We start from the raw sequence: 26,178 nt of genomic DNA on the forward strand, positions 1-26,178 counted from the left end.
TAAAGCACACTCCTCTTATGGATGGAAAGGCTGAAGGACCCTGATTGCATATGTGCTGTAAAGATGTTTTGATGCACTAGTCACCGGGATAACCCAGCTCCTTTCATCTTGCAGTAGTACCTAATTCAATCAGGGTCCCCAGGGCATTTGCTGAGCCCCTTTGGTAATGGTGTTCTGGAAGCTGGAATAAATCACTGGCATTTGGGCATAGCCCCAAGGCTGTGCTGCTCTGAGGGACCTGCTCCTGCTCCTCAGGGCCCCACTCAATCTGCACCCAGAGCAGCAGAGTGGCCCTGAAAACCAGGGGGAGAAGGAGAGGGTCGAGCTGGCAGCTGCAAATCCCCCTTTTCCCAAAAGTATTCCTGTGGATGCTCTCACAAGCTGCTCCCAGCCCGGCTGTGCTGTCAGGACAGGCTCCAGCAGGGCCAGGAGCTGCCTGTCCTGCCCGTGGTACACTGTCCCTGGGTCAGGGTGTCATCCTGGTGTCAGCAGCCCTTTGAGCTGGCAGGCTCTGGCTTGCTCTGCTCCCTTTGTAGCCAGCTCTGGGCAGCTGCTGGCTGCATCCTGGGGCTGTGGGGGAAACAGAGAGCAGCTGTGGGCTGTGCCAGCCCCGTGGGCTCCTCACAGAGTGGCACAGCCAGGTCCTGTTGACTGCTGCCCACCCAGTCCCACTCAGCTCCGGGGACACTCAGGCTGGCAGGGACTGATGGGGCAGATCCTCCTGTCCATGGGGCTGGGGTGAGTAGGTTGTCCTCTCATTGAAGACAGCTGCAGATCTGTCTGCTGAAAGATTAATATCACTTTAACTGTTGCAAAGGGAAGTATCCCTCAGTGAAAGATGCAAGTGGCTCAGAGCTATTTAGAGCTGAGGATAACATTTCGGTATTTTAAAAATTCACCAAGTAATCATAAAGGCTGAGCTCATTAGGTGGCAGGGAGTTCTGCCAGGCCTGTGCTCCTAAAGCACTGCACAGAAAAGGATGCTTTTCTCTGGGCTGAATGGCCTGGTCATGCCTTTTCTGTGCAAGAAAGGAGAAAAGGTCTGATTTATTCAGCCAAGTAGCCTGGGCATGTACAAAGTGCTACCACTTCTGTGTAAGTGCTGGTACTGAGAGAGAAAAGCCTGGGACCTCATGAGCTGCTCTGCAAAGTCAGGATGGTTTCTATTTTTGGCTTTCTGCTTCAGTAGTATGGAGGTGTTTCCTTTAGGATGCAAATTGTGTTGATTTATGCTTATTTCACAATTTAGATCACACCTTGCAGGTGCAGAGCCTGTATTATAAAGCAGCAAAGGCTCAGGCACCCCAGGGGTGTCAGAGTGGAAGTGGAGTGGATACATGCACTCCATGTGATGTAGTGATGAAGCAGAAAGAGCAAAAGGAACATGAATGGTACAGCTGTCTGTCAGGGCAGGACAGCCGTGGACGGGACGGATGGGTTTGACTGAGGGCAGGGAAAGTGGCATGAGAGGTGGACTGAAGAGGGAATTTCAGTCCTGTGGGTTGGTTACAGGCACTTGAGGGTAGCAGAGTTTTGCTGGTATCTGTGTGCATGTGGAGGCAGAGGGAGAGACACAAAGGAGATGGGTTGGGACTGAGCAGGAAGAAGGGGATGCTCCAGCTAGAGAGGTGACGCAAATATGAAGATGGTGTGTAAAATGGAGAAGCCAAGAAGTTCTCTCCTAGTCAGGATGTAGAATCATAGAATTCTGGAAGGGACCTTTAAATATCATCCAGTCCCAGCCCCAGCCCAGGTGTGTGCTGCTCAGGTCTGTGTCCTCTTGCCCTTCATGATGTGAGCACAGAAGGGACCATGTTGCCATTAACAAAAACACTTCTTCAGCTTTCCCTTCTGAGTGCTGCAAACATTCCTGCCAAGACAAACAATTGTTTTAAATTTCTTCAGAAGGACAAAATGATTCCTGCTGGATGCTGGAGCAGGGATTTGGCTGGGAGTGGAACAGCCAGTTTCCAGGAGAAAGGAGTTCAGCAGAAGACTCTCTTCCTAGAACTGACTCATGAATTACTTCTGCTTAATGGTCTTATAGACAGCTCCTAATATCAAGAATGGCAAGAATCATAGAATCATAGAATGAGTTGGGCTGGAGGGGTGTTCAATTGGTCCTTGCTCAAGGTTTGCTGAATCAATGGGAGAAGGGGGACCCTGGAGAAGGAAGGACAGCACTGGACAGGTCTGACATTCCCCCAATAAGCAAATGTGAGGGCAGAGAGCTGAACTCTTCCCCTATTTCTAGCTGCAAGGTCATTGCTGCATCTTCAGGCACCCCAGCCCTGTCTGGTATTTGCAGTATTCCCTGCTAATTCCAATTTCATTTGCAGTCTAATCCAATGTGGATGTGCAAAACCACATAAACTGTCCAAAGAGCCGGGGTGCTGCTGGGGCTGGGCCTCACCTGTTGGCGCGGTGCTCAGCTGCGGCTCGTGTGTCCCTGGGGGATTTTAGCAGCAGTTGGAGGAATGATTCCGGCAGTGTTTCTGGGAGGTGGCCAGGAAGGACAGGAGTGGTGCTCTGTCCTGCACTAGTACAAAAACGATTAGAGCATTAGAGCCATGCCAGAGGAGCAACTAAAGCAGCAGATGCATTTAACCCTCCCGTCCTGCCGGGGTGTGAAGCCTGGCAGCTGCTGTGATCCAGCCGGGAGGCAGTGGCAGCAGGGCTGGGTCAGGGGCTGCAGACATTGCCCACATGCCTCCCCTCAGCTCGGCTCCGAGCTGCTGCTCCTCCTTGCAAAGAATTCTCTGGAGCTATTTTTAAGAGCACTGCCCAGGAGATGGCTCAGGGTGCAGTTGGGAAGTGCTCATCCTGGCAGCGCTGCCTTTGGGACAGGGAGCACCGGTGTGGGTTTGTAAAGGTCCCTCTTTGTGTTTATTTCCTCCAGCTGGATGTGTTTATTGTTCGTGGCTCATTTTCCAGTGCTGCCTTGAAAAGGGGCTTTTGGATTCTGCTTCTGGCTGCTCTAAAGCCCCTGGGTCTCTGTTTCAGTTCCCGCTGAGCTCCTCTATCTCCAGACTTTCTCCTCTGCTGGATTTTGCAGGGGCTGTTTACTGCAGAGTTTCTGGGAGCTGACAACACAACAGCAATAAGTAAAAAAGTGTGGGCCTGATTAAAGTGTGCCTGAATAGCATCGAATTTATCAAGGCTGGTATTTCCTTTTTGTGAAAGCTTATTTTGCTCTTTGAGAAGATCTTAACCTTAGAAGAAATTTTTCTTCTTGCACATTTCACTTCTGGGGTTTGAAATCACCTTCCTGACACCCTCAAACTTCCCTGGGCTTTTTCTTTCCTTAGCTCCTGCTCCTGGCAGACCCAGGCTGTGGGATGGGACAAGCTGTTGTGCTGCATGCACTGGGCTCTCCCAGGGGGGCTGGCATTTGTCTCCTGCTTTGCTGCCAGGGCCAAGTTTTCCTCTGTGCTGAGCTCCCAGGCTCTGCCAGCCACGCAGATAAATAATAAATTCAGGGATACTCCAGGCCAGCTAGATGTAATTGTTATGGCTGGACCCTTTCCTCTAGGCTGGGCTTTGTCACAGTGCCACTAAACCCTCAGTGTGGGTTTTTTGGAGGCCTGCAAGCAGCACTGCATCCCTTGGTGCCCTGGGCATGTGTGGCTCAACCAGGGAAGATGAACTTCAGATACCATGCCATGTCTCTGAAAGCCAAACATTCCTCACCTGGCTACTGCCAGATAAATGATGTCAGCAGCAGAGGGACCCAGCACAGGGCATCAGTGTCCCTGCTGGGGCCAGGCTGGCTGGCAGAGCAGTGCTCCCCTGGGATGCCAGCAGGGCTGACGTGTGGTCTGCTGGAGCTGCCAGATTTGAAAGTGCAGCTGTGTTGACTGTAGTCCCCCCAAATCAAACACCTCTGGATGACTTTGCCAGCAGGGGACAGGAGCAGAGGTCAGCTGTGTCCCACGGAGTGAGAGCTGCCATGGGGCAGTGCAGGATGCCAGAGCTGTCCTGCTCAGCTTCTTGTCACCACTGCATGTGTGCAGGCAAGGAGCTGCCCCAGACTGTCCCTGCCCTCACAGCCCTCATTGTAGAGCTCTGCTACCCTTGGGGCTGTGATGTCTCACGGCAATGGCTCAGCTCCCCACCACCCACAGCATCCTCACTGCAGCCTCTGCAGCCCAGGCTGGATCTTCTTGGTCTTGCCATCTCTCCTTCTGCAGGAATTGCAGTCAAATGGCATCCAGCAGCTTCTCTGGAGGAAAGCAAAATTCCAGCAGAAGAAAAGCATAACTGGGAGCTACCTCAGCCTCCAGCATCCCCAGGCACCAGGGGATGCAGTGCTGCTCGCAGCCCTCCACAAGAGAGCCCTGTTCTCTTGTGCTGTCCCCAGGTGCTGGGAGAGAGCTGAGCATGCAGGAGCCACCTGCACCCACTTGGTGACACATCCAGCTCTGCCCTTACTAGTGAGAGCAGACCCCCATCTAGTGCACTTCCAGATTACTTCTTTGGGAGCTACTTTGAGGAAAGCCCTTGCCAGGAGCTGCCTGCTGGGGCCAGCTGGGTGATTGTCTGGCTGGGAATTGGTCAGGATAGCATCTGCCTGGCTCAGAGAGCAACTGAAAGGGAGAATTTTATCTCTTGATGGCGAATCTCATCCTCCAGGAGCAGCAGGACAAAGGCAGGGCCTGGAGCACGTCCTGCCAGGATGAAGAGCTGAATCCTCCCTTGGAAAGCCTCTTGCCTGGGGCTGGCGCCAGGCAGGCTGTGTGCCCCAGGCACAGCACACCCAGCCCACTCTGATCCCCCAGGCATGGAGAGCACACACACATTCCCCTTGGCCCCTGCCAGATTATAGTGGAATTAATCATGCTGATTATATTGCTACCAAAAAAGGAGGTGCTTTCTCTGTCCAGAACTGGCTCAGACCCCCTGCTTGCAAGCAGCAGCCTAAAAATGCTGTTTTCTGCCTCATCATGTCTCTGGGTTTTCCAGGAGCTGTAATAATTTTGGATAAAAAGACCAAGAATGACTGCAATCCCAGGCAGCTCACCCTGCAGAGAAAGCAGGGAGATAACATGTGATTGTGGGCAGGGAGGTGAATCATGGCTCCAGCAGAGTGGGATGTCATCCCAGGGAGGGACAGGCTGAGCCACAGCAGCTCTGCACCCTCTTCTCTATCCCAGGGCCCTGAGAAGTGTTTTTGGCCCCTTGTCAAGTCACACTGTTGCCTGTATCAGTCGGGATTGCTGCCCTACTTTCAGTTCTTTCCCTCCAGCTATTCAGAATGACATATGTGTGTATCTTCTCCCTTGTAAGGGTCTCAGAACAGCATCTCTATTATCTTTTCATTGCACCTGTTGAGTATTCAAACTTCAGCTTGTCTTGTCTGCTTACTGCATCTCAGTTTAATGGGAAGGAGTCAATCCTCGTTTCATGACTAACAGTCCAAAAATTCCTCTGGAGCATTTTCACAGCAGGAATGAGAACTGCATCTTTCCTCCTTTTTTGTCCTAAAACATGACCAGATACCAACCTGCATGTGAAAAGGGCTCACCAGACCACATTAAAGGTTGTAATTTAGGGTGAATTGGAGTTTGAGGAATGCTAACTGCTTATCACACAAAAATATGTGGATTTGCACATGAAATGGAGAATAAGGGGAGCCTCAGAAAATCTGACAGTGAGAGCACAGGGAATGCAGCTCTCAGTGAGACCTGAGTGCAACAAAGCAGCTGAATATACTGTTCTTCACCCACCCTTATTTTTAAGGTGCAACATTGCTGTTTGAAGTCAGCTCCTTCCCAGCCTGTGAGCAGCTGGGCTGTAAAGCCATCCCTGCTTTTAGCAGGAAGATCACAGGGCCCTGAGCACGAGGCATGTGAGGAATATGACAGCCGGCCAGTAAAATAACTCCCAGAGCCTGCAGCCCTGTGGAGCAAGGAGGAGATGTGCTGGGAAGGAGTGGAAAGGACTCAGAGAGCCAAGCTGAGAGGGAGACAGTAGCTCTAGTGAGATCAGCCTGTCAGGCTGCAGTGAGTAAAGGAGCCCCTGGACAAGGCATGTTGTTTGCTGGAGCGCTACAAGAGAGAAATTTCTGGGAAAAGCCAACTTGTGTGCTGAGCAGGGGCACACTGCCTCTGGCGAGGTGCAGCAGCTCAGGGCTGGTGATGCACAGAGGAGTTCAGCCACCAACCATGCCTGTGTGATGCCTTGGTCATTCCTCTGAGCAGCACAGCAATGAGCCCATTCTGCAGTGCCTGCTGCCTCACTGCAACATGTGAACATGCTCACATTTACAAATACCCCTGCCCTGTTCCCTGTCTGCAGCCTTCCCACCTTACCCTTGAGCAGCTGGGCCCTTTCCATGTTGAAAATCTGCTCTTCTCTCCCTGAGCGTAGGATTTTGGGTCATGTGGGCAAATTCTGAGTGCTGTTATACCAGCTGGGCTGATGCAGTTGTGGTGGCAGCCAGGGTTTGCTGTGTGATGGGATGACCTTGGCTCAGAGGGTGCTCACTGTTCTCCTCTCTTCTCTCTGCAGGACGGCTCATGCCAAAGCCAAGGCTGAAGGGTCTGAGCAGGCAGCTCAGGCAGCCAACAATGAATCAGGCATAGCCAGAATGATGGCCAGGGAGCTCTCCCCAGACTTCTACCAGCCAGGTAGGATCAGATGCATCTTTCAAGAGGGGCCTTGCAATTTCCACAGGGAATCTGTTCAAGTGCTTCACCCACTTAATAACTCCACAAAATGCTCTCCTGTCTACCCTTTTGCTCTACAGCCAGCCCCTTGTCCTGGGTGATTTGCTGTTCTCCTGACACCACTGTTTTACTCACTGTGGTTCCATAGCCTGGAGGAAAACCCCACAGTTTCTGAGCTTCTCATGTTTTTCCATACACTGAAGCCCTCAGAACATCAGGCAGGACAGGCAGCAAGCTCAGGGATATCTGCAGCTCTCCTGTAGATACATCCCTTGTGGCTTTTTCTTGGAACAGTGTTGCACATTGACTCACAAACCCACATCCTGTGGGGCCTCAGAACAATCAGACTCTGCTAATTAGGGGCTGTAATATCCTATAAGAAAGCAGCTAATACAAAATACTATTGTCCTGATTCTCTATTAATTAGTTATTATCACTGCTCATTATTTGGCTGGGTAAACACTTGGGAGGTTCCTTCTGTGAGATCAAGCACTGAGGATTAGTAGATGAGAAGTGTCATATTAGAATCAGCATTGTGAATGCCATTACTCTTCCCTGGTCTGAGTTAGCTAGAGATAAATTCTTCCTGGAAAACTTTCCTTTACAGAGAGGGAAGGTAATAACAGAGCAGAAAATGAAATTCCAAGTGCCTACATTTTCATCCTGTCTTTCCTATTATCTGGATTTATTGCCTGGAGTGAGTGTCCCATGGTTACTGAGGCATGATCACAAGGGACTATCACAGTGGTAAAACTGGGGGTAGAAGCCAAAGGTTGACTCGTGCTCAGCAAAACCTGACACCTGCCCCTACTCTGATTTTGGGGTCTCTGCATCTCCTGTACCACTCCCAGCACAGGGCACACAGTGGGAAATGGGAACAGCTCAGAGCTGGTGCCTGGCTGGGGAGAGTCATGCTGACAGATTTTCCTAAATTCGCCATTCTCTTGCCTTGTCCTGCATCATGAGCTGGGGAAATGCTGTGCTGGAGGGCTGCCTCTTCCTCCCCAGCACCCAGCAAGGCCTGTTGGAGCTGGCTTTGAGTGGGGAATCACCAGAGCACCCGGGCATGGGCATGAGCCAGCCCATGGCACTTCATTGAACAATGGCTAAATGTCACTTGATCCTCACATAAGCCCCCCAGCTGCCACTCACAGCTCTACATTCACCCTTTGCACACTGGGGTATTTATAGAACAGAAACAAAGGAAACTGGAATCCCTATGGGGAGGTTTTGGACATCTAGCTAGATTATTTTTTCCACCCATGGCAATTGAATGAGACAATTGAAACAGTCTCTGTAAAACACTTGGGGCAGCCTGACCTCCATTCCTGGCTCCTCAGGTGCTGGATCCTCTTGCTGCTGTTGTGTAGTGCCTCCCTTGGGTCCTGGCCTCTCTCAGTGGCCTTCTAAGCTCCTGATGCATGTTATTCTTCTATGATCCTTTTAAACCCCTAAATTCCCAAAGTGCACAAGGATATATCTCTTCTCACATGGTTGCACCATCCAGGAACAAACAGACAGTAGTCCAGCCTTGGGTTTTGCTAGGACTGAGAGCTGCTGCTCACACAGCCTGGAGAGCCCAGCTGTGTTTGGTAGCTGTATTTCTCCCTGCTGTCCTGGCAGATTGACCATGCTGTGTCTGGCACAGGCAATCCTGCTCAGCAAGCCCCATATCCCTAATAACTGTTGAGCCCTGAATTTCAGGGTATCATCCCTCGTAACTTAGAGAAGGATGTAGGCCAAAACCCTTGCTGAAATGTGCTTGGAGATGAAGATGGGGAGCTAAGTGTGTGCCCTCCAGGCAGTTGAGGGTTTTTGTGTTGTAAATTATTCAGGAAGAGAAGAAAGCAGCAGGAGAGAGCAAGGAGCCTGGAGCTGCAGGCAGCCTATTTTGAGGAGTCTGAACAACTGTTGAAATGGCTTCCAAATAACTCAGTTGCAGCCAGAAATAAATGGCCCTGAATGGGTCATCTGCTGATTGACAGGAGTGTGCAGGCAGAGCAGAGCAGCTGAATTCAGTGCCCTCCTTTTCCTCACTGCCCCTCTGAGTGGAGGCATTGCCTGAATGGACAGGAGGTAGCAGTGTGCAAGTCATACCACTGACTTATGAGAGCAAAAGGAGCACCAAGCCAAATTTCCCAACCAGACTCAGGTCTGCATCAGTCCTGGAGATGGAGGAGATGAGAGGAGGGACCTTAAGGCATCCAGAGGCAGTGTGGCTCCAGCATCTGTGTCGTTCAGGAGCACAGAGCAAGCCCTTGTCAACATCTCTGGGATTCAGTAGAATGAGGCCAGAGCAGGTGCTTTGCTTTCAAAGAAGCTGCTCTGCAACCTCACACTGCACAGGAGGAGCATGATGCTCTTGTTCTCACTTCTTATGAGTGTCAGGGTGATGTATGGGGACCCTTCTCCCAGCATATGACAGCACGTGAAGCACTGTGGAGGGTTGTTATTCCACAAGATATTCCCAGTTCTTTAGTGATGCATTTTGGTGGATATCTTCAGTGTCAGGCTCTGTGTGAATTCCCCTGGCCCAGGCTGGGCTGCAATTTGTAATAGGGTTAATAAGAAGTAAAGATTTAATGATAGGTGAAAAATTGAAGTGAGGCAATGTTGCTAGGAACTCACAAGTCAGTGCGTGAGATGAGGCCAAAATGAAATCTGAAGCCCTGAGTCACCTTTCATGATGGTGTCAGGTAATTTTGCTGCTGTTGTGGAGCTCAGGGCAGACAAGAGGGCTGTACAATTTCCAACCCTGTTCCTTATATAAAAAACATATTTTTCCTATCATGATGGATGGCACATAGATAATCTGGGGACCCTGCCTTTCCCGATGACACTGATCATGCTGTGTACCCTGTGAAGTTACCATGCTATTTGACACCGTGGAAGCCACATGGAAGAGTTTCCCAGCCATTAAATGAAAAAATAAAAAAAGTTCATTGGGAGCTGTGAGTTTAGCTTATCCCCAGCATGCATCTGGGATGTATCAGCACATATATGGGAGCTGTATCCAGAGCTTAGCCCCAGCATGGCCCCAGCCATCTGTGTGACCACATGAAGCTGGGCTGCAGATTTTCATTGTTTTATTTAACCTTATCTGCAGCACCTGCCTGCTCTTTCAGCTCTTCCCAACGGGACAGCCCACAATAAGGCTTGGAGCCTTCGGCAGTTCCTAGAGGAAGTTCCTTCTGGCAGCAGGATCTGGTTTGGGAGTTCCTCCTCTCCCAGACTCCCACCTAGACCCTTGCACCATGGTCCCCAAACCCATTGCTGCTGGGGGCACAGCTGCCAAGGCCATGATGGTGCCATGGCACTGGGCCCCTGTTCCATAGTGACTCCTCACACCAGCCCTTCTCTCCACAGGCCCCGAGTACCAGAAGCGGAAGCTGCTGCAGGAGATCATCGAGAACGCCGAGCACGCGGTCAACATGGAGGAGGAGGCGCCACGGCCCGAGGCCGCCCCACCGCCCCCCACGCCGCCTGAGAGCCCCCAGCTCCATGAGCAGGAGGAGCCACGGCCCCGCACCAGCCCGGCGCCCAGCCCTGCCGCCACCCCTCCCGAGGCCAAGCGGGCCAAGGCGGCCCCCCGGCAGGACGGGGCCCTGCGGCCGGGCAGCTGGGCCGAGGCGGGCGGGCGGGTGGGCGATGGCAGCCCAGCACCCTCCGAGGGCGAGGGCCGGCCGGCCTCGCGGGGCCGCGGCCGTGGCGCCGAGCAGATGGAGATCGGGCCGCTGCAGCGCATGGCGCGCGAGCCCGACGTCGAGCTCTTCAAGGGCTACCACAGCTACGCCGTGCGGACCTCGCCGGTCACCCCCGCCACGGACTATGAGGAGGAGCAGTTCCCCGAGAATGAGCCGCCCTCCCCGGAGCCCCGGGGGGAGCCCCAGCGCCGGGGGGGCACCCCTGGCCCGCCGCAGGGACGTGAGGAGAAGCCATCGGCTGCGACGGAGGCCAAGCCGGAGCCGCCTCGGCCCAAGGAGCCGCAGCAGCGCCCCAGCCCTGAGCGCAGGGCCCTGGGCCGGGCCGAGCCCGCGGCCGACAGGAAGACTGAGGCGAGGACACCGGGCCGGACGGAGCCCAAGGCAGGGGCCAAGCGCGGCCCGGCCCAGGCGGCGGCAGTGGTGGCAGCACAGAAGGCGGAGGAGTGTGAAGAGGTGATGTGGGGCATCCCTGGGAGCCTCCTGGGAGCCATTTTGCCTTTCCTTTACTGTTCCCCATGAGGTCTGGCAGGATCCAGAGGGATGCAGACCCTCCCGGGCCTGCCTCTTCCTCCCCAGCACCCAGCAAGGCCTGTTAGAGCTGACTATGAGTGGGGAAACACCAGAGTACCCGAGCATGGGCATGAGCCAGCCCGTGGCACTTCAGGGCCTGGGGCTGCAGTGGTGCCAAGTGGTGCCTGGAGGCTCTTTTTAGGATCCTAGAGCCCACTGGAGGAGTGTTGGCATCCCCATCTCCTGCCACCTTCCCAGCCTGCCCTGCCTGGATGCTTGCCCTGACATTCATAACCTTCCTGTTTTGACCTCCTCTCTTTACCTGGGCAGATATGCTTTCAGACAAGTCATATTTCAAAATTTGTGCAAAAGCAGGCATCTTCCAAATAATTTTGTCCACTTTTCTCACCTTCTTTTCCCACCCCATTACCAACCAACTTGGATGTGAAAGTTGGGGGAAAAAAAAACAGGAAGAGCTCAAGTGTGTTGTTTCTCTTTTACCCATTACTTTTTTGCTATAGGGGCACCTCATGAGCTGAACTGTGGTGTTGAATCACCAGCCAATTTCCCAGGTTTAAAATATAGGCACTGAAACTTAATTTTGCTCTTAGCAAATACAGCTGGAAACCCAGACATTTTATTAGCCCTCTGAGTCCCATCTTGCAGTCCTTTGGACATGAATGATTCCGATGTGACTTTAGAAAAGCACAGCTTGGAAATACTTTGGTCTGAAATTACAGCAATCTCACATGGTTTCATTTGTTGGGGTTTGGAAATAGATGATCTTCAAGGTCCCCTTCCAAACCAAAGCATTTTATGATTCTATGATACTAAAAATGACAAGTTTACAAACACAGGCAATGTGGATGCAGAAGGAAGTTGGGAGAAGCAGCCTGACATGGGATCAGGAGTTCATGTTCCTGTGGTCAGGGTCTCCTTTAATTTAGCTGCAGAAGAAGCCTGATTTAACATCCTGCAAATGAATTTGCAGGGAAGAAGTAGGAATAGGAGAGGATAAACATTCCACTAGTTTGAAATTCAGGCTGGTTGTTAAGTGCCAGATTTCAGTGCATTGGGAGGGGGTGATTGTGGCATTTTTGAGCAGCCAGAATCAAGCTATGTCTTTCTGGACCTGTGGTGTGTAATACTCTGTTTTGGGTTTTTCTTTCAGGGACCTAATACAATTGTGATCTGCATGGTCATCTTACTGAACATTGGTCTGGCCATCCTATTTGTACATTTTTTGACATGATGAGCCTCTTGAACAAGGTAAGAAGCAGAATGAGACTTTATCCTCAATTTATAGGTGTCACTGGATGTTTTAAGGTTAATTCACTTTTCAGAAATGCCATAAAATTACTGCATGAAATTATTTCATAATTTCATACATTCATACTGTGTGGGTGGGATACAGTCCCATCATAGAGTTTTGCCTTCCCAGTACCATGAGCATGTTTCATGGAGTGAGAATTCCATTGCAAGAGTGTGTGATGTTAAATTTGAAATTTGTTGACTGCGAATGCTGCAAATGCTTCAAGAAACACTTTAAATTTGCTGTTTCAACATGGCTGCTCCCAGGTAACTTGTGCATTACAGTATTTATTGGCACTCAGACCAGCAAGATGCAAGAACACATAAAAATGTGAAACTGTGAAAACTGCAGCTCTAATTGCACCAGTACTAGTTCTGCAGCAGTTAATTAATTGTTTTACTAAAGATAAATATGAATCAAGATGTCTGTAAGATTGGAGCTTGCTCAGGTCTTGCACTTGAATTGGGATAAGGGTTTACATTTGGATTTGGTGGCAATAAAACCTTGTGAGGTTTCTCATGCCTGTGGTACTCCTACAGACAGGAAAGTGTCTGAGCTTGCACAGGACTTGTCTTGTGCTCAAATATTTCAAACAAAATCTGCCATCACGGCTGAACCTGGCCCTTGAGCCTCACTGAATGTAACACAAGAGACAGCTCTAAGCCCCTGTGAGGATATTGGGCTGCTTTCCCTGGACCTCCTGGGGGACAAATCTGCTCTGCTGGGCACTGCTTTCTGTCATGTTTTTGGTCTCACTCAGCCTGCACAGCTGGAAGCCTTGCAGGCAGCTGTAGTCATGTGTTAGTTATGTGTTTTGCTCTCCCCTGACTTTCCCATTTATCTGTGTCCGGGACAGGCGTCGCTGCTGGTGGAGACCTCAGACCTTGGCGGGGATTAAAGCTCAGCCACCTGGAAACACCTAAGAGGAGGACTTGAGATCCCAAGGTTGCACTGCAAACATCAACCTTAAATGAGAGTGTCTGAAGATCAATTCAGTTTCCTGCTCCCAGGCTGTGGCTGGCCTCTGCAATCTACCAAGGAAAAGCCAGGGTTTCTGCACTGTGGTCTCCTCTTCTTTGTATAAAATAGCAGTTGCCTTAAATTATTCTCACCAAAGCCATCAACTGTCCTGCCATGCCAGGGATGAGGGATTTATCTGTAGCTGTAGGAAAATGAGTGAGAAGGTCTCATACGTGCACACTGATGTGTTTTGTAACTCCCTTGGTTGACTCAGTGTCAGAGATTTTCCAAAGATTGTCATCCATGGCATGGAGATGAAGCAATCCAGCAAGCAGAATGACTCATGAGAGCCGCACCGTGGCTCGGGGCGGACGGCGCTGCTCTCCGTGCTTGGAAGTCATCCAAAGGGATGAACAAAAAGTCTTTCCTTTCCCCTGTCACCTGGCATCATTTTCCATGTATGGAGGACTGAGAGGGGGAGCAAGTTGAAATTGGGCTTGTTGAAGTGTGACCCGAGTCCTGCCCATGGATGGGGCCGCAGGGTGGGGGGTGAGGGACTGGTGGATCCAAGGCTGTTGGTGCCTGTGGGGGTGCTCTGGGTGGAGATGGGGCCTCTTCGGGGACCAGGCACCATCCAAGCACTCTCATGCCTCCACCAATGCTCTGCACAGAAGCAGCTTGCAGTGGGTGGCTTCCCACTGTAATGGGAAAGGCAGTAGGTGTGCTGAATTTGTCCCTTTACCCCTTTTTTTCTATGAAAATGTTGTGAGTTACAATGAAAAGGAGGGTCTTGCTGAAAATGCCTCTGTACACCTGCAGGTTCCTCCCCTTGGTGTGCCAGGCTGTGGGGGGGTCCTGGCCTCTCATTGCACCCAACAAACAGACTTTCCAGCAGAGGATGCAGGGTGGCTATCGTGGAAGAGGTTACCTTATTCCTGAAAGAAAAGAGGTGCAGAGATATGAGCGACTGAAGTGTAATTGGGTGTTGGGCTCAGGAATATGCAGCAGCCAGGCTGTCAGCAGTGGCAGAGTACAGTGGGGCAGTGTAGCTGTTGCTCGTGTGTGCAAGGCTGAGAGGCCTGGGCGATTTACACCCATTTTCCCAAAGCTGTGACAGGGAGTGAATGACCTTTGGAAGGAGATTTTTCCACCATGATCTGCTCTGATCCTTAGCAGTGCGAGCTTAGAAAGTCGGCACAGATGAAGTTACAGTTTAGTGTGAGGCTGAGTGCTTGGACATGTTTTTTCCTTCTTTTAAGAGCAATGTGTATTTTCTATCCCTTTTTAAGATAATCAGAGATGTTATTTATAGTTGGTTGTGCACCTCTGTGTATCCTGAAGTCCCACAGCACAGGACTGGGTGGGAAAACTTTGTTGGACTGGAAAGAATGGGGAAATGATAGTTAAGGAAAAAAACAGATGCCCAGTCTGCTTCAAAGGTCAATCTGAAAGGATTTCAGAGACAGAGTGGCAGACACACAGGGGTTTGCACTCATTGGAGACATGGGGCAAAACCTACCTAATTTATCTACTCTAGTTATGGCATAAGAGAGTGAGAATAATTCAGTACTTTTCTTTGTGAACCAAGTCGATTTTTTAACCTTATTGAGCTCAGGAACATTGCCACAGTAGCAAATATGTGGTATTAAGTGTGGGAGAAGTGAATGTGATCCTTTCCTAAAAGCCATGTGGCTGTACCAGTCCTGAGAAAGCTGTGCAGCATCATCTACACTTCCACAGAGCATAGTTTAGTAGCAGTTTGCTTCTTTTCTTTTTTTTTTCTTTCCTTAAATATAAGTGTATTGCAAACCCCAGGCTCTGCTGCCTTTAATGTTTTGTCTCCATTTGCTGGCATTCACTTGCCAACTCTGCAGTTTCAATATCCCAACTGCTTTTATTCACCACCAAGACAATTTCCATTGAGAGACCTGAGGGGCTTTTATTTATCACTAGGCACAAAAATGGATCTTTTTCAACAGTGCTAAGGTAATTCCTTGTCCCCCCCTATTTTTTATGCATGTGATATGCACTCAGTAATGTGCTTCCCTCCTAGTAACCTTCTGAGAAAAGTAGGTAGATTTGCTTTTATGTGACGTATAACTGTATCCATATTGCACTGAGATATGGATATATACACATAGAGAGAGAGCCCCTTAGGGATTTCATTTTCTTAGATGCAAAATACCAGATTTACCTCAAACTGCATGCTTTCAAAACTGACTAGGATTTTGTGTTATACTTTTCAGGTCTTACAAAGATGCAGATACCTTTCACTCTTCACACAAAAATACCTTCATCACAGATTTTGCTAGCTGTTTACTACAATCTGTGTACTACTGTCCAGAGTTTTCTGTCGGTTGTTCTGCTGGATTATGTGCAATAATAAACAGTTATCTGCTCACTCTATCCATGTGGATTTTTGTAGGGGAATCTCCAAGTTTCTTTCCATGGTGACATATTCAGTCTAGTTTTAAAGCAGAGAGTAATGCAGAATTTCACTGGTGGCATCTGGATGCTTTTTAGCTTTTTCTTAATTATCTGTTTCAAAAATTCACATTTTTTAATTGATGGAGGTACTTAGCAAAGAGAATTGTTTTCACTGAATGCTTTTAGGCAGCCTTTAAGGAGCCTGCAACTCTCTGAGCACACTCCATGTGCTCCCATGGTGCTGGCCTCTGGCAGGGCTTGCACAGGGCCAGGAGGGAAGGCAGCTCGCTGGCCCAGAGCCTGCCCAGGCCATGCAGATGGCTGCTGACCGGTCCCTTTGCTGCCTCCCAACCCCAGGGCTGCTGCCAGGCTCATTCTGAGCTGTGCAACACTGGCTGCTCCCCCTGGCTTTGGGGAGGGGTGATTCCCCACTGCCTGTGCCCCAGCCTCTCACTCAGCCTCTGGAGACAGCCCGGGTGAGAGGAAAGCCAGGCACGAGGCAGAGGGAAATGGCAGCTGGGTGATTTATGGGGGAGGATGGATGAGCAGAGCCCAGCACCAGCCCAGGGCAGCAGGGCCCTGGGGCCTGAGGAATCCAGAGTAGCCAAAACCTCCAATCCTTTTTCTATTTCTGGAGCGTCTCACATGAGCAAAGCCAGACTGTGTGGAGAGGCTGGGGGGACACAGGCTCAGCCTTCATGGGTTGGAGTGCTGCTTCTGTGGGTCTGAGGGGTCTCATGGCAGAAGATTTCATGCCCTAATAGAGACTGAAGGAGCTGAGTTTGATGAAATGATGGCTTTACTCTCCTCTGCTCTTGCTTTGCTTCTGGTATGGAAGGAACCAGCTACATCTCATTCATCAGTCAGGGGCAGCAGGGTAACTGGAGCCTTGTGCACCTCATAAATCTCAGGCTGATGAATGGAGCAGGTCCTTGGCTCATGTGTTGCAGAGGGAGTAGGGAGGGAGGTGGGTCTGCTTCTAAAGCAATGACGCATTGCTTTAAAAGTGTTAATAAAAGCAGAACAAAAAGTCTGCAGCTTCCCCAGGGTAGGGGGGACAGTGCTGGGCTCTCTGCCTCAATAGCTCCTGGTTTCAGGGATAATGTCCCCACAGAGCCCAGCCAAGTGTCCCCAAGGGCAGGCAGGGAGGTGTCTGATATGTGAGAACCAGGCTAAAGGCACTGGCCTGATCCTGTGTCGAAGGGCAGGAGCCTTACCCTGCACTGGTGGGAGGGAAGGTGCAATCTGAGCCTCAGTGTCCTCTGACAGTGACCTGCCCAGGCATCCTGGGGACAGCCACACTGCACTCCACCATCCTTGTGGGGCATGGGGGCTCTCAGGAGCCACCCTCTCCTTTGGTCTTCATCTTTGCACAAGGGAAGGGTCAGAGCTGGGGTGAAGGTGACCCTGACACTGAGAAGGTGCTGGAATGTGCAGAAGGGTTCCTGTGGTCCTCTCTGGCCCAGGAGCCAGGACTGGGTCTGGCTCCACACCACTGCCTTTGCTTCAGGACCCTTCTGGAGGAAGGAGCTTGAGCCCCAGGAGCACTAATGCATCAGGGAACACACACCACCAGCAAGGGCATCCCATGCCCAGCTTGGGGCTGGCAGCAAGGGGCCTGTGGAACTCTCTCCTCTCCTCTCCTCTCCTCTCCTCTCCTGTTGGAAATGCTGGCAGTGCACAGCTGGAAAAAGTTGCTTTAAATTTACTTCCTCTGAGCAACCACTCACACTGTGCCCACAAGGACAGGATCAGCCAGCTTGGGAGCCCAGTGGGCCCTTGCTGAGGACCTCAAAACCATGTTAGTACCAGGACCACCCCAGGGCCTTCTCCTTGAGAGGGTAAAGTTTGTATAGGCTTCACAGCTTGTGTTTTCAGGCATTAATTCCCTATTGGCAGAGCAGCCACTGGTGCACTCACAGCATCCCCTGTCTCTATAGAAACAGCACACTCAGAGCCCTATTCATAGGGTTGTTATTAAAGAAAATTCATCAGTTATAATGCACAAATTGTCCTTATTACTTCTGCCCGTCACCCATGGCACAGGGACCTGTGGTGTTGCCATCAGGTTCCCTCCCTCAGGCAGTATCTGGGAAAGCACCCCGGATTTGGGGCACAGACAATGCCCTTCCATTGAAGCCTTCATTGAGACCCTGGCAGGACAGAAATGTGTAGGGCTGGCTAACTTCTAAACTGAGGGTGTTTTAGTAAATTAAAGTCAGTCCCACAGGACAGCTTTGATCCACTATGTGGCCCAGGGCAGTTCTGGAACTCAGAACTTGAGTTGAAGAGTCCTGAGGAGCAACCCCCAAGTGAGTGCAAGCCTGGAGGCAGCACTGGCCCAAGAGCTCTCCAGAAGCCTTGGGAAACAGGAATTGCAAAATAAACAAGTAACTGTGAGTGATTACATTAATATTGCTGGAGGACTATCTCCAGGTTTTATTAGCAGCTCTTTAGTTGTGATCTGCTTGAACTAATTAGTTCAAAGAAGCAGCTGGGGCCAGACCACATTGAAAAAGGGCTGCATCCAAATCTTTCCCTAATGTGTGGTCCACCTTTTCTTGTGGCTCTTAAAAATGTAAGCAATTGCTCAGCATCCTTTTTGGTGACCTGAATATTATTCATTTAAAGGTGCCACAATTTTATCTTAGAAACATGGTGGGGTACCACAGAGTGGAAGCCTGTTCTGGTTGCAGGGAGGTGCTGGATGCCCATGGTCTTTACATCTCTTTTTTTAGGGGACTGCTGGTATTTTGTTGGTTGCCCTGTTATTTGGCCCTAGAGCAGGCTGGCTTTCAGAATGCTGGGCAGCATCATAGGTGAGAGGCTCTCCCAAAAAACCACCTGCACAGGCTGGCATAGATGCCCTATTTCCCCAATTTCCCACCACCCAAATCTAGAGACAAAGTAGGAAGACAACCTGACAGGAGCTTGAACAACAGATTTTGGTAAATTACTTAAGCTGGTGTGTTTTGGCAGGGTAAATAACCCTTGCTGGGGTCCCATCCATGCCCTGCATACAGGCAATCACTGTCTGGCCTCCATCACTGGCACCAGCCAAATTCAGGCAAATGTGCTGGATGTGGTGTCTCCTAAACTGAATAAATGCCAGGAGCTGCAGCCAACCTATGGCTCCTCAGGCACAGAAACCTCACTCACCACCCTGCCATCAGCTCTTCCCCAAGCCCCTGTCACCTCCACCCCCCTCTCTGCACTGCTCACAAATTCTTCCCCTCACCCCAGGGTGCTGCAGCACTGCCAGATCCCTCCTCTCCTGCCAGGGACTTATTTGTTTGTAATTGAAGAAACCAGATGGTGTTTTACCAGGTTAACAACCCCTGAAAGGGCAGGGGTTAGAAATAATGAGCTTTAATTAGGAGAGTAACAGGTTAGATCATGTTGAGTTGCACTTCAATGCAATAAATTACTTAGGAGCAATAGATTCTTTATTTGCTGGCATGTTTATAAACTCACAGCCCACACTCATGCTGTTGAGACAAATAAATGCTGAGGGTAAAATACAGCTTGAGGTTTTACAAGCAGTGTCAGAGGTTGCAAGGCACAAGGTAATGCAGGCTGAAGCTTCAAGGGAGCTCTCTGTTTTCTTATAAGGAATTAAGGTTTTTATTCAGACCCTGAATATCCAAAGGAAGTTACTGTGATGAGTTATTTATTTTAATTCCTTTCTGCTAGTGATTCATTTCCCAGCAGAATGCATCTCTCAAGCAGCATCTCTTTAGCAAGATGAGTGGTGACCTTCTGCCTCCACTTCCACCCAAAAGTCTCTCAGCTCCTCCTAAAGTGTCAGAATACATGCAGGGGGAATGACCAGGAATTCATTCCTCATCTAAGAGTTTAATGCTCTGCTGCATTTGTTGGAGATCTCGTGGTTCCAGGAGAATTTATCTGCCAATTACATCTCAGAAAATAATGAAGGGTCATGCAGTACTTGGCAGCTAAGAGCAGAAAAGGGAGCTGAGAACCAGGTTTTAATTGAATCTCAAGTATGCTGAACAAATATTTCAGAACTTTCAATTAGCTGTTGGCCTGAGGCTGAAATTGAATTAAGAAAATAATGCTTTTAGGGTGTCTCCATCTGTGGGGAGATGCAGAAAGGGGGAGAGTGAAGATAGGAAATGTGATGAGGAGGTGGAAAACATCCTGCTGGAGACACTTCAGAATTCAGCTGCTCCTTGTGCTTGCAGAGACCAAGGCTGTCAAAGTGCACAGCCCATGCCTGAGAAGTGCCTTAGGTCAGGATGCAGGTGGGTTTCCAAGCTCTGGCAGTAAATCCTCTTCCCACATCCAGCTCCCTGCACTCACAGCTTCAGGGAGGGACAGGAGGGCTGAAGGACACAGGACAGTCCATCCCCAAGAAGATGCTGCCTGTGCTCAAGGTCCCAAGGAGGCACCAGCAGCCACTCAGGGATCCCCTTCCCCTTGCTCCACCTTACCCTGGTCCTTACTGCTCTGGCTTGTCTGCACATGCTTTTGTCAATGGCTTCTTCTGAGCTGCTAAGGAAAAATCTCTTCTAAGGGGGGGGAATAGTCTGTACTATAAAAAAGATTGTCACAAGCAAATCCTCATGTTAGCAGAAACTCCATTTTCTTCAAGAAGTAAATCCCAAATCTCTGTGCAAAACTTTCTTAACAACAATAAATAGGAACTCTGTTCCTAAATTCACATTATACAATATACACAAAACAGTGCAAAATAGCATGAATCCTTACATTCCAAATGCACTAGGTTTAAAAAATGGCAAAAAGACAATTATCATTCCCTCATCCTATATCTAAATAGAAAGGGGCAAAATAAATATCTACATTCTAAATCTAATATCTATAGTCTATATCTAAATAAATAGGGGCAACATAGATGGTTTAATAACATGCAATATAATAATCATACATGCAAAACCTCCCTACACACAAAAAAACCCTGGTCCTGGACAGTTCCAACACACTGAGGGGACTTGAGGTCTTGTGCTGACTCACCCAGTGAAGCAATTTCCTGTAGATGTAGAATGGTTAATTAACATCTTGTGCCTTTGAAAATACCATGCACATATTTTCCTGAATGGATGCAAAATTTTAGGCTCTTTTAACACTATAGTTTGGTGAAAGCCAGTGTTGACTAGTGAGGCTGCACTGGCTGTTAAAGTAGTACTTCACAGTTACTTGAGGTTTACTGGTGGCAGACACTTGTTTTATTTGGCAAGAGCCCTAGGGTTTGGCTCATGTGCAATCTTTTTGATTTTACTCATAGTCCAGATAGTCTCTTGCAAGTCTGGGGCAAGTGTCCTTAGATTGGTCTCCTGGGTGCTGCAGGGTATGAATATCTACTTTGCTTACAAGACAACAGCAGCAATAAACATTTGTGTCACTAATCACAAAACACCTAATGGACTTCACAAGCTCTTCCCAGGAAATAAGAGAATTTCTTCACCTGCCATTGAAATGCACCTGTAGCTGGGGTAGAGAGCAGCACTGCTCTGTGGTAATGACTACACCACACTGGAGCTTACAGGACAACAGTACAGTTTCCAGCTGAAACAACCAGAGGAATTTGGACAGGAAAGGTAAAGTTATCCAAAAGAAACTCAGACCACAGCGTTGGAAGTACTTCTGTTACATTAGGGAACACTCATTATTAGTTTGGTCATTATTAGTTTGGTCATTGTAGCAAATCCATCTGGTCTGGACCTTGGTTTCTGTGCTACCAGCACTGCAGTGTTTCCAGAAACATGACACAAGTCTCATGACACCCAACTTTGGTTATTCCTACTGCAGGAGTCTCCCCCTGAGAGTCCGTTTACAACCAATGGCCTCATACCTTGGAGGCATTTATCTCCTCTGTAGGGAGGTGTATTCCTCACAGGAGAGCTTGAGATGAGAGGAGACACATGAAAGTGCCTAATTGTTCCCATTAACTTCAGAAGGACTCCAGAGGAGCAGCTTCCATGGGGTGTCAGTTTGGGCAGGAGAGACTCACTCTAACAAAGAGGTGTATTTTTTCCTTGAATGCCCTTCTGTTCCTGGGATTCCTTTCAATGCTTTGGCCCAGCTCAGCACTTGCATGTAACACAAAATGGGGTGGCACTGCTAAATTTAATAACAGATGCTTTAGAGATGCTAAATATTGACACGTGCCTAACACTTCACCAAACAAGAATAAATCAGCGCTAAGGAAAAGCAAATTAATTTGCTTTTAACAATATGTTTTGTTAAATGCCCTGAAGAAGTCTTGAATGAAGCTTGCTGCAATGCCAAAGCCATTCCTCTTGGCACTCTCCCAGCACAGTGCATACAGCCACACAGCTCCCACTGCCTGCATTGTTTCAGGCTCACAGGATTTGTTTATTCTTCTTTGCAGGTGCAGGGAGCCTGCTCAGATCCTCCTGCTCGGTGCGGTTGTGCTCAGAGCTGTCATGAGAACAATCCTTCACAGCACTGTAGTACACCGGGGTGGAGCATGGGGCAGGCTGCTCAGCACTCTTCTCCTGGCACTTGTAGAACTTCCTAAAGGCAGCCCTGAACTTCTGTGACATGAGGTTGTAGATGATGGGGTTGATGGCGCTGTTCAGGTAGATGCACAGGCGGCAGAAGAGGAGGAACCAGGTGTTGAGGTACGGAGGGTCCACGAAGGAGTTCACCACCACCAGCGTGCGGTAGGGCAGCCACAGCACGGCAAAGAGGGCCACCACCACAGCCAGCATCTTGGTCACCTTGGTGGGGGACATGCAAAAAGAGAAACAGCCAGATGGGGCTAAATCTCCAGCGGAACTTTCCCTCCAGCAGCACTTTCCCACCTGGAGCACTGGTGCAGACAGCTAGTTTTTCTCTCTAAGCATTTAAAAGAAACACACAAGCCATCGGCCTATTTCTCACTTTTTTCTCTCCATTTTAATCAGGGAATAATCTTGCATAAAAAAACCCAGAAATGATAGGTTTTCATCTACCATTGAAGAGCCTCTAAATCTCTTCAGAAAAATTATTCACTGTCCTGGAAACAGGCTGGGATAACCATAGGAATATCTGTACCAGAAAGAAAATTTGAAATTTGTACATAACAGTAAATGAATGGGGAAAATACTTGTCTAAAGGTGGGGACCTTGGTTTTAGGGGTGCCATGGGTACACTTCATCTCCATCCCTAGGGTTTCCTGGTTTCCTACACCACCTATATTGCTCCAGGGAATAGGCTCCTAGTACAGAGCAACCCTGAAAGCAGAGGAGACTGTTAGGAATCTTACATTACTTGTGCTGGTATAGGGCTTAGTTAGCTACTTACCATGGGTTACTTTAATTTTCAGCACACTGGGGGAGTACTACATAATCATATTGGGAACAAAAAGAAACTGAGAACTCAGAAGTGAGCAATAACTGCCCTCAGCTCAGCATAAGCTTGTTTAGGAAATTGGGGTTTTGCACAGAAACACCAGTCATCCTAGTAATTTCAACAGCTGTTTCTGCAACAATCTGCTAAGTGACAATCTTCCTCAAATGAATTACTTACAAAATACACACATTCCCCAAAGAAGAAAATATGACTAAACACTGATGCCATATGCATATCTAGGCAGTGGTGTTTCAAATGTCAGAAGGGAAGTTGTGCAATAATCCAGTTCTTAGTATGGACATAAGCACTGGGATCACATTTAGAGTCTCTCAGCTTTTCTTGGAGTGCTTTTTTACTTCATCAAAAGAAACTATGCCTTTCTGTTATGCCGTGAGTAGGACCTGGGAGTTATTGCTTGTGGCAACAAAACTTATCCTGGAAGAAAGGAACTGTTACCAAGCTGTGGCTGAAATAGAAGGGTTTGCTGTGTGTGGTTTAACGGAACTATGAGGATCTCAGAGTGATACAGTGAGTGCTGAGGCTGTTGCTAAGACTGAGGCTTGTTTGCTGCCACAGTTTGTTGCCTTTTGGGAAAGATATGATAGAAAGTACAACTGGTGTCTCACAAAGCTCTGTTCAGCACCTGCCCCTGTCCTGGAAGCCACAGATGCTTCTCCCCAGCCAGTATCCTCCCTCCTTGCTCCTGCTCCATCATTCTGAGTTGTACATCCTTTTTTTAGGAATCCCACTCCCTCTAGTGGTCCCTCTCCGGGAGGAAAAATACGAACTTGGAGGTGTTCGCTGAAGCGATAAATACAGCAAAGCTCACACCTTGTGTTGTCCTGCTTAGGTGCTTTTGAAGCCCCAGTGAGAGAACAGCAGCATCTTCATACCCCAAAAGCAGTGCAGTTTTAGGGCTGCACTGTGTAGGGGCACAGCCACAAAAAATCTCCCTCAGCCATCCAGGCAGGGGAGAAAATGGGCACCTCTGAGAGAGCCCCTTTAGGACCCTTCCCAGGGAACTCTGGGCATGGGGCCTGGAAGAGCCAGTTCCCCTATAAAGAGAGGCCAGGGGAGAAATGCTGATGTGAGTGCCTGTCCTCTGTTCAGAGGCACCTCCAGAGCTACACACACACACCAACTGGAAGCCCTGGAAAACTGCTTTACAGTTAAAAAACTTAGTGCCATCTTTATTCCTTATGATGGCAGCACTGTGATGTCAGGCCATTCAGGGGAAGTCTTTGCATGCTAGGATATTTTGGGAGGTAATGACAATCTCCAGTAAACTCCTGGTGTAACACTGAAGAGAGCACAAGAGGTTTCCAGGAGCTGGAATGCCTCAGCAGCCACTTGTCCCCCTCCATGGCACAGCACTGCAGGGGGAGCAGCACAGCCCCTCCAGCCGCTGCTCTAGGAGAAATCCATCAACCAGTCGAGAGCCCTTGCTGCCAAACACCCTGCCCGAGGCTCCTGCAGCAGCCAGTGGTCATGGGAGAGCAGGCAAATGCTTTTGAAGAAGTCAGCACTTGCTTTAAACCTTTCAGAAAAAAAAAAAGGAAAGAAAATCTGGACTGGAAAGACTTAGATGTTCATGAAGGAACACACGCTCTCTGAGCTGTTTGCTTCCCCTCTGTGACCCTGATTCATCTCTCCTGGGGAATGGAGGCTCCTGGGCAAGGCAGGCAACAAGTTACTGAGCTGGAAACAGGAGAGGTTGAAGTCTACTTTGGGCTATCTGGAAATCACAACAGAGCTAGTGATTTCAAGGACTCAAGCAAAACTCCCAGATTTAACCCTTTCCTTTAAAAGGAAAGCTGAATGGGCCCTGCCTATTCAGAATGGGACTGTCCCATGTCTGACCTGTCCAAAAGGATGGGACACAAGGCTGAGATTGTCCATGTGAACAGAGCAGTGAGGACAGAAGGAAGTGGGAGGAGAGGACGTGGGGAGATAGCAGGCAGCTGAGAGACACAGGAATCACTAAAATGCAAACACACCATTGTGACACCGAGGTGTCTCACCTAGCTGGGGGGCTGCAGCCAGGACTCCAAGGGAAGACAGTTCTCCCTTCTCTTTACTCCTTTAAATCTGAGCTCACCTGCACAGGACACTGTGAGAGGTGACCCAGCCCTCTCCTCCTCGGGCAGGCAATCATAATTAATTAGCCAGCAGAAGTGCCTGCACTCCTGCCCCTCCGGCTGAAGCCCTGTCCTGCTCTACCAAGCCCAACCAAACCAGGGCGAGCCCATCTCTGCTGCCAGACCCCAGCTGGGCTTGAGGGGCTCCTTTGCAGCAAACCAACCCTCCCCATTCCCTCCCCCAAGGCAAACAAAGCTCTGTGGCACCTCTCTCCCTGCCAGAACGCCCCTCAAAGCCCTGAGCCCGGCACACCCAGCCAGCGGGAGCCCCTACCTGCCTGCGGGAGCTCAGGGCGCCCCTGGTGCCCCGGCAGGAGAGCCGGAGGGAGCTGCCCTGGGGCACGGAGCCCAGGAACGAACGCTGCTGCTGCTGCTGCTGCTGCGGGGCGCCGGGCAGGGGGCTCACGAACAGGATGCGGGCAATGAGGCCGTAGAGGACAGTGGCCAGCCCCAGCGGGATGACATAGAAGACGGCGAAATCCAAGAAGTAAATGGGCATGTAAAGGCTTCTGGAGACCCGGTAGCCGCAGATGACCTGCGCCCCGTCCGAGAAGGTGACCTGGGTGGTGTCCACCAGGAAGAACCACATGAGGCAATAGAGGGAGGTGAAGAGCCACAGCGAGGCGATGATGCGGCGGGCGCGGGACACGGTGCACAGGAGCTGCGCCTTGATGGCGTGGCAGATGGCGATGTACCGCTCCACCGTGAAGGCGGCGATGGACCAGGCGGAGATGTTGATGCCCAGGTACTGCAAGTAGGTGATGCAGAGGCAGCCGGCGTAGCCGTACACCCAAGAAGCCACCACTTCGGAGATGTTGGGCAGCCCGGCCGCCAGCAGCACGATGAGGTCGGCCACGGCCAGGCTCACCAGGTAGCAATTGGTGGGGGTCACCATGTGCTTGGTGCGCAGCACCACCAGCACCACCATGGCGTTGCCCGCGATGCCCACGCCGCAGATGAGCAGCACCAGCAGGATGGTGACCACCTGCAGCTCCAGGGGCTGCCGGGGCATCCTGCCCAGGCTCTGGTTGCCGCTGGCCGAGCCGTTCTCCATCGCGCCTGCAGCTACGGCGGAGCCCCGCGCACCCTGCGGCGGCAGCGGGGAGCCGGGGCTGCCCCGA

The 26,178-nt window shown here is 50.1% G+C and overlaps 2 protein-coding genes across 2 annotated transcripts in view; one reads left to right on the top strand and one right to left on the bottom strand.

Annotated features, from left to right (window-relative positions):
• Positions 1-13,342, top strand: part of JPH2 (junctophilin 2) — a 29,187-nt gene extending 15,845 nt beyond the window's left edge. Inside the window, exons 3-6 of the mRNA XM_036396024.2 lie at positions 6,511-6,629; positions 10,035-10,825; positions 12,054-12,151; positions 13,051-13,342. Coding sequence (XP_036251917.1) covers positions 6,511-6,629; positions 10,035-10,825; positions 12,054-12,134 — 991 coding nt within the window. The 3' untranslated portion in view covers positions 12,135-12,151; positions 13,051-13,342. The remainder of the gene's footprint in view (positions 1-6,510; positions 6,630-10,034; positions 10,826-12,053; positions 12,152-13,050) is intronic.
• Positions 13,343-21,925: 8,583 nt separating this feature from the next.
• Positions 21,926-26,113, bottom strand: LOC118694685 (thyrotropin-releasing hormone receptor-like). The gene is made up of 2 exons (XM_036395868.1): positions 25,332-26,113; positions 21,926-22,306 (listed from the first exon to the last, which is right to left on the bottom strand). Exons 1-2 carry the CDS (start codon positions 26,109-26,111, stop codon positions 21,926-21,928), a joined length of 1,161 nt encoding a protein of 386 aa, XP_036251761.1. The 5' UTR covers positions 26,112-26,113.
• Positions 26,114-26,178: the final 65 nt, after the last annotated feature.

The sequence above is a fragment of the Molothrus ater genome, chromosome 17 (assembly GCF_012460135.2).
Source record: "Molothrus ater isolate BHLD 08-10-18 breed brown headed cowbird chromosome 17, BPBGC_Mater_1.1, whole genome shotgun sequence".
Classification (NCBI taxonomy): Eukaryota; Metazoa; Chordata; class Aves; order Passeriformes; family Icteridae; genus Molothrus; species Molothrus ater.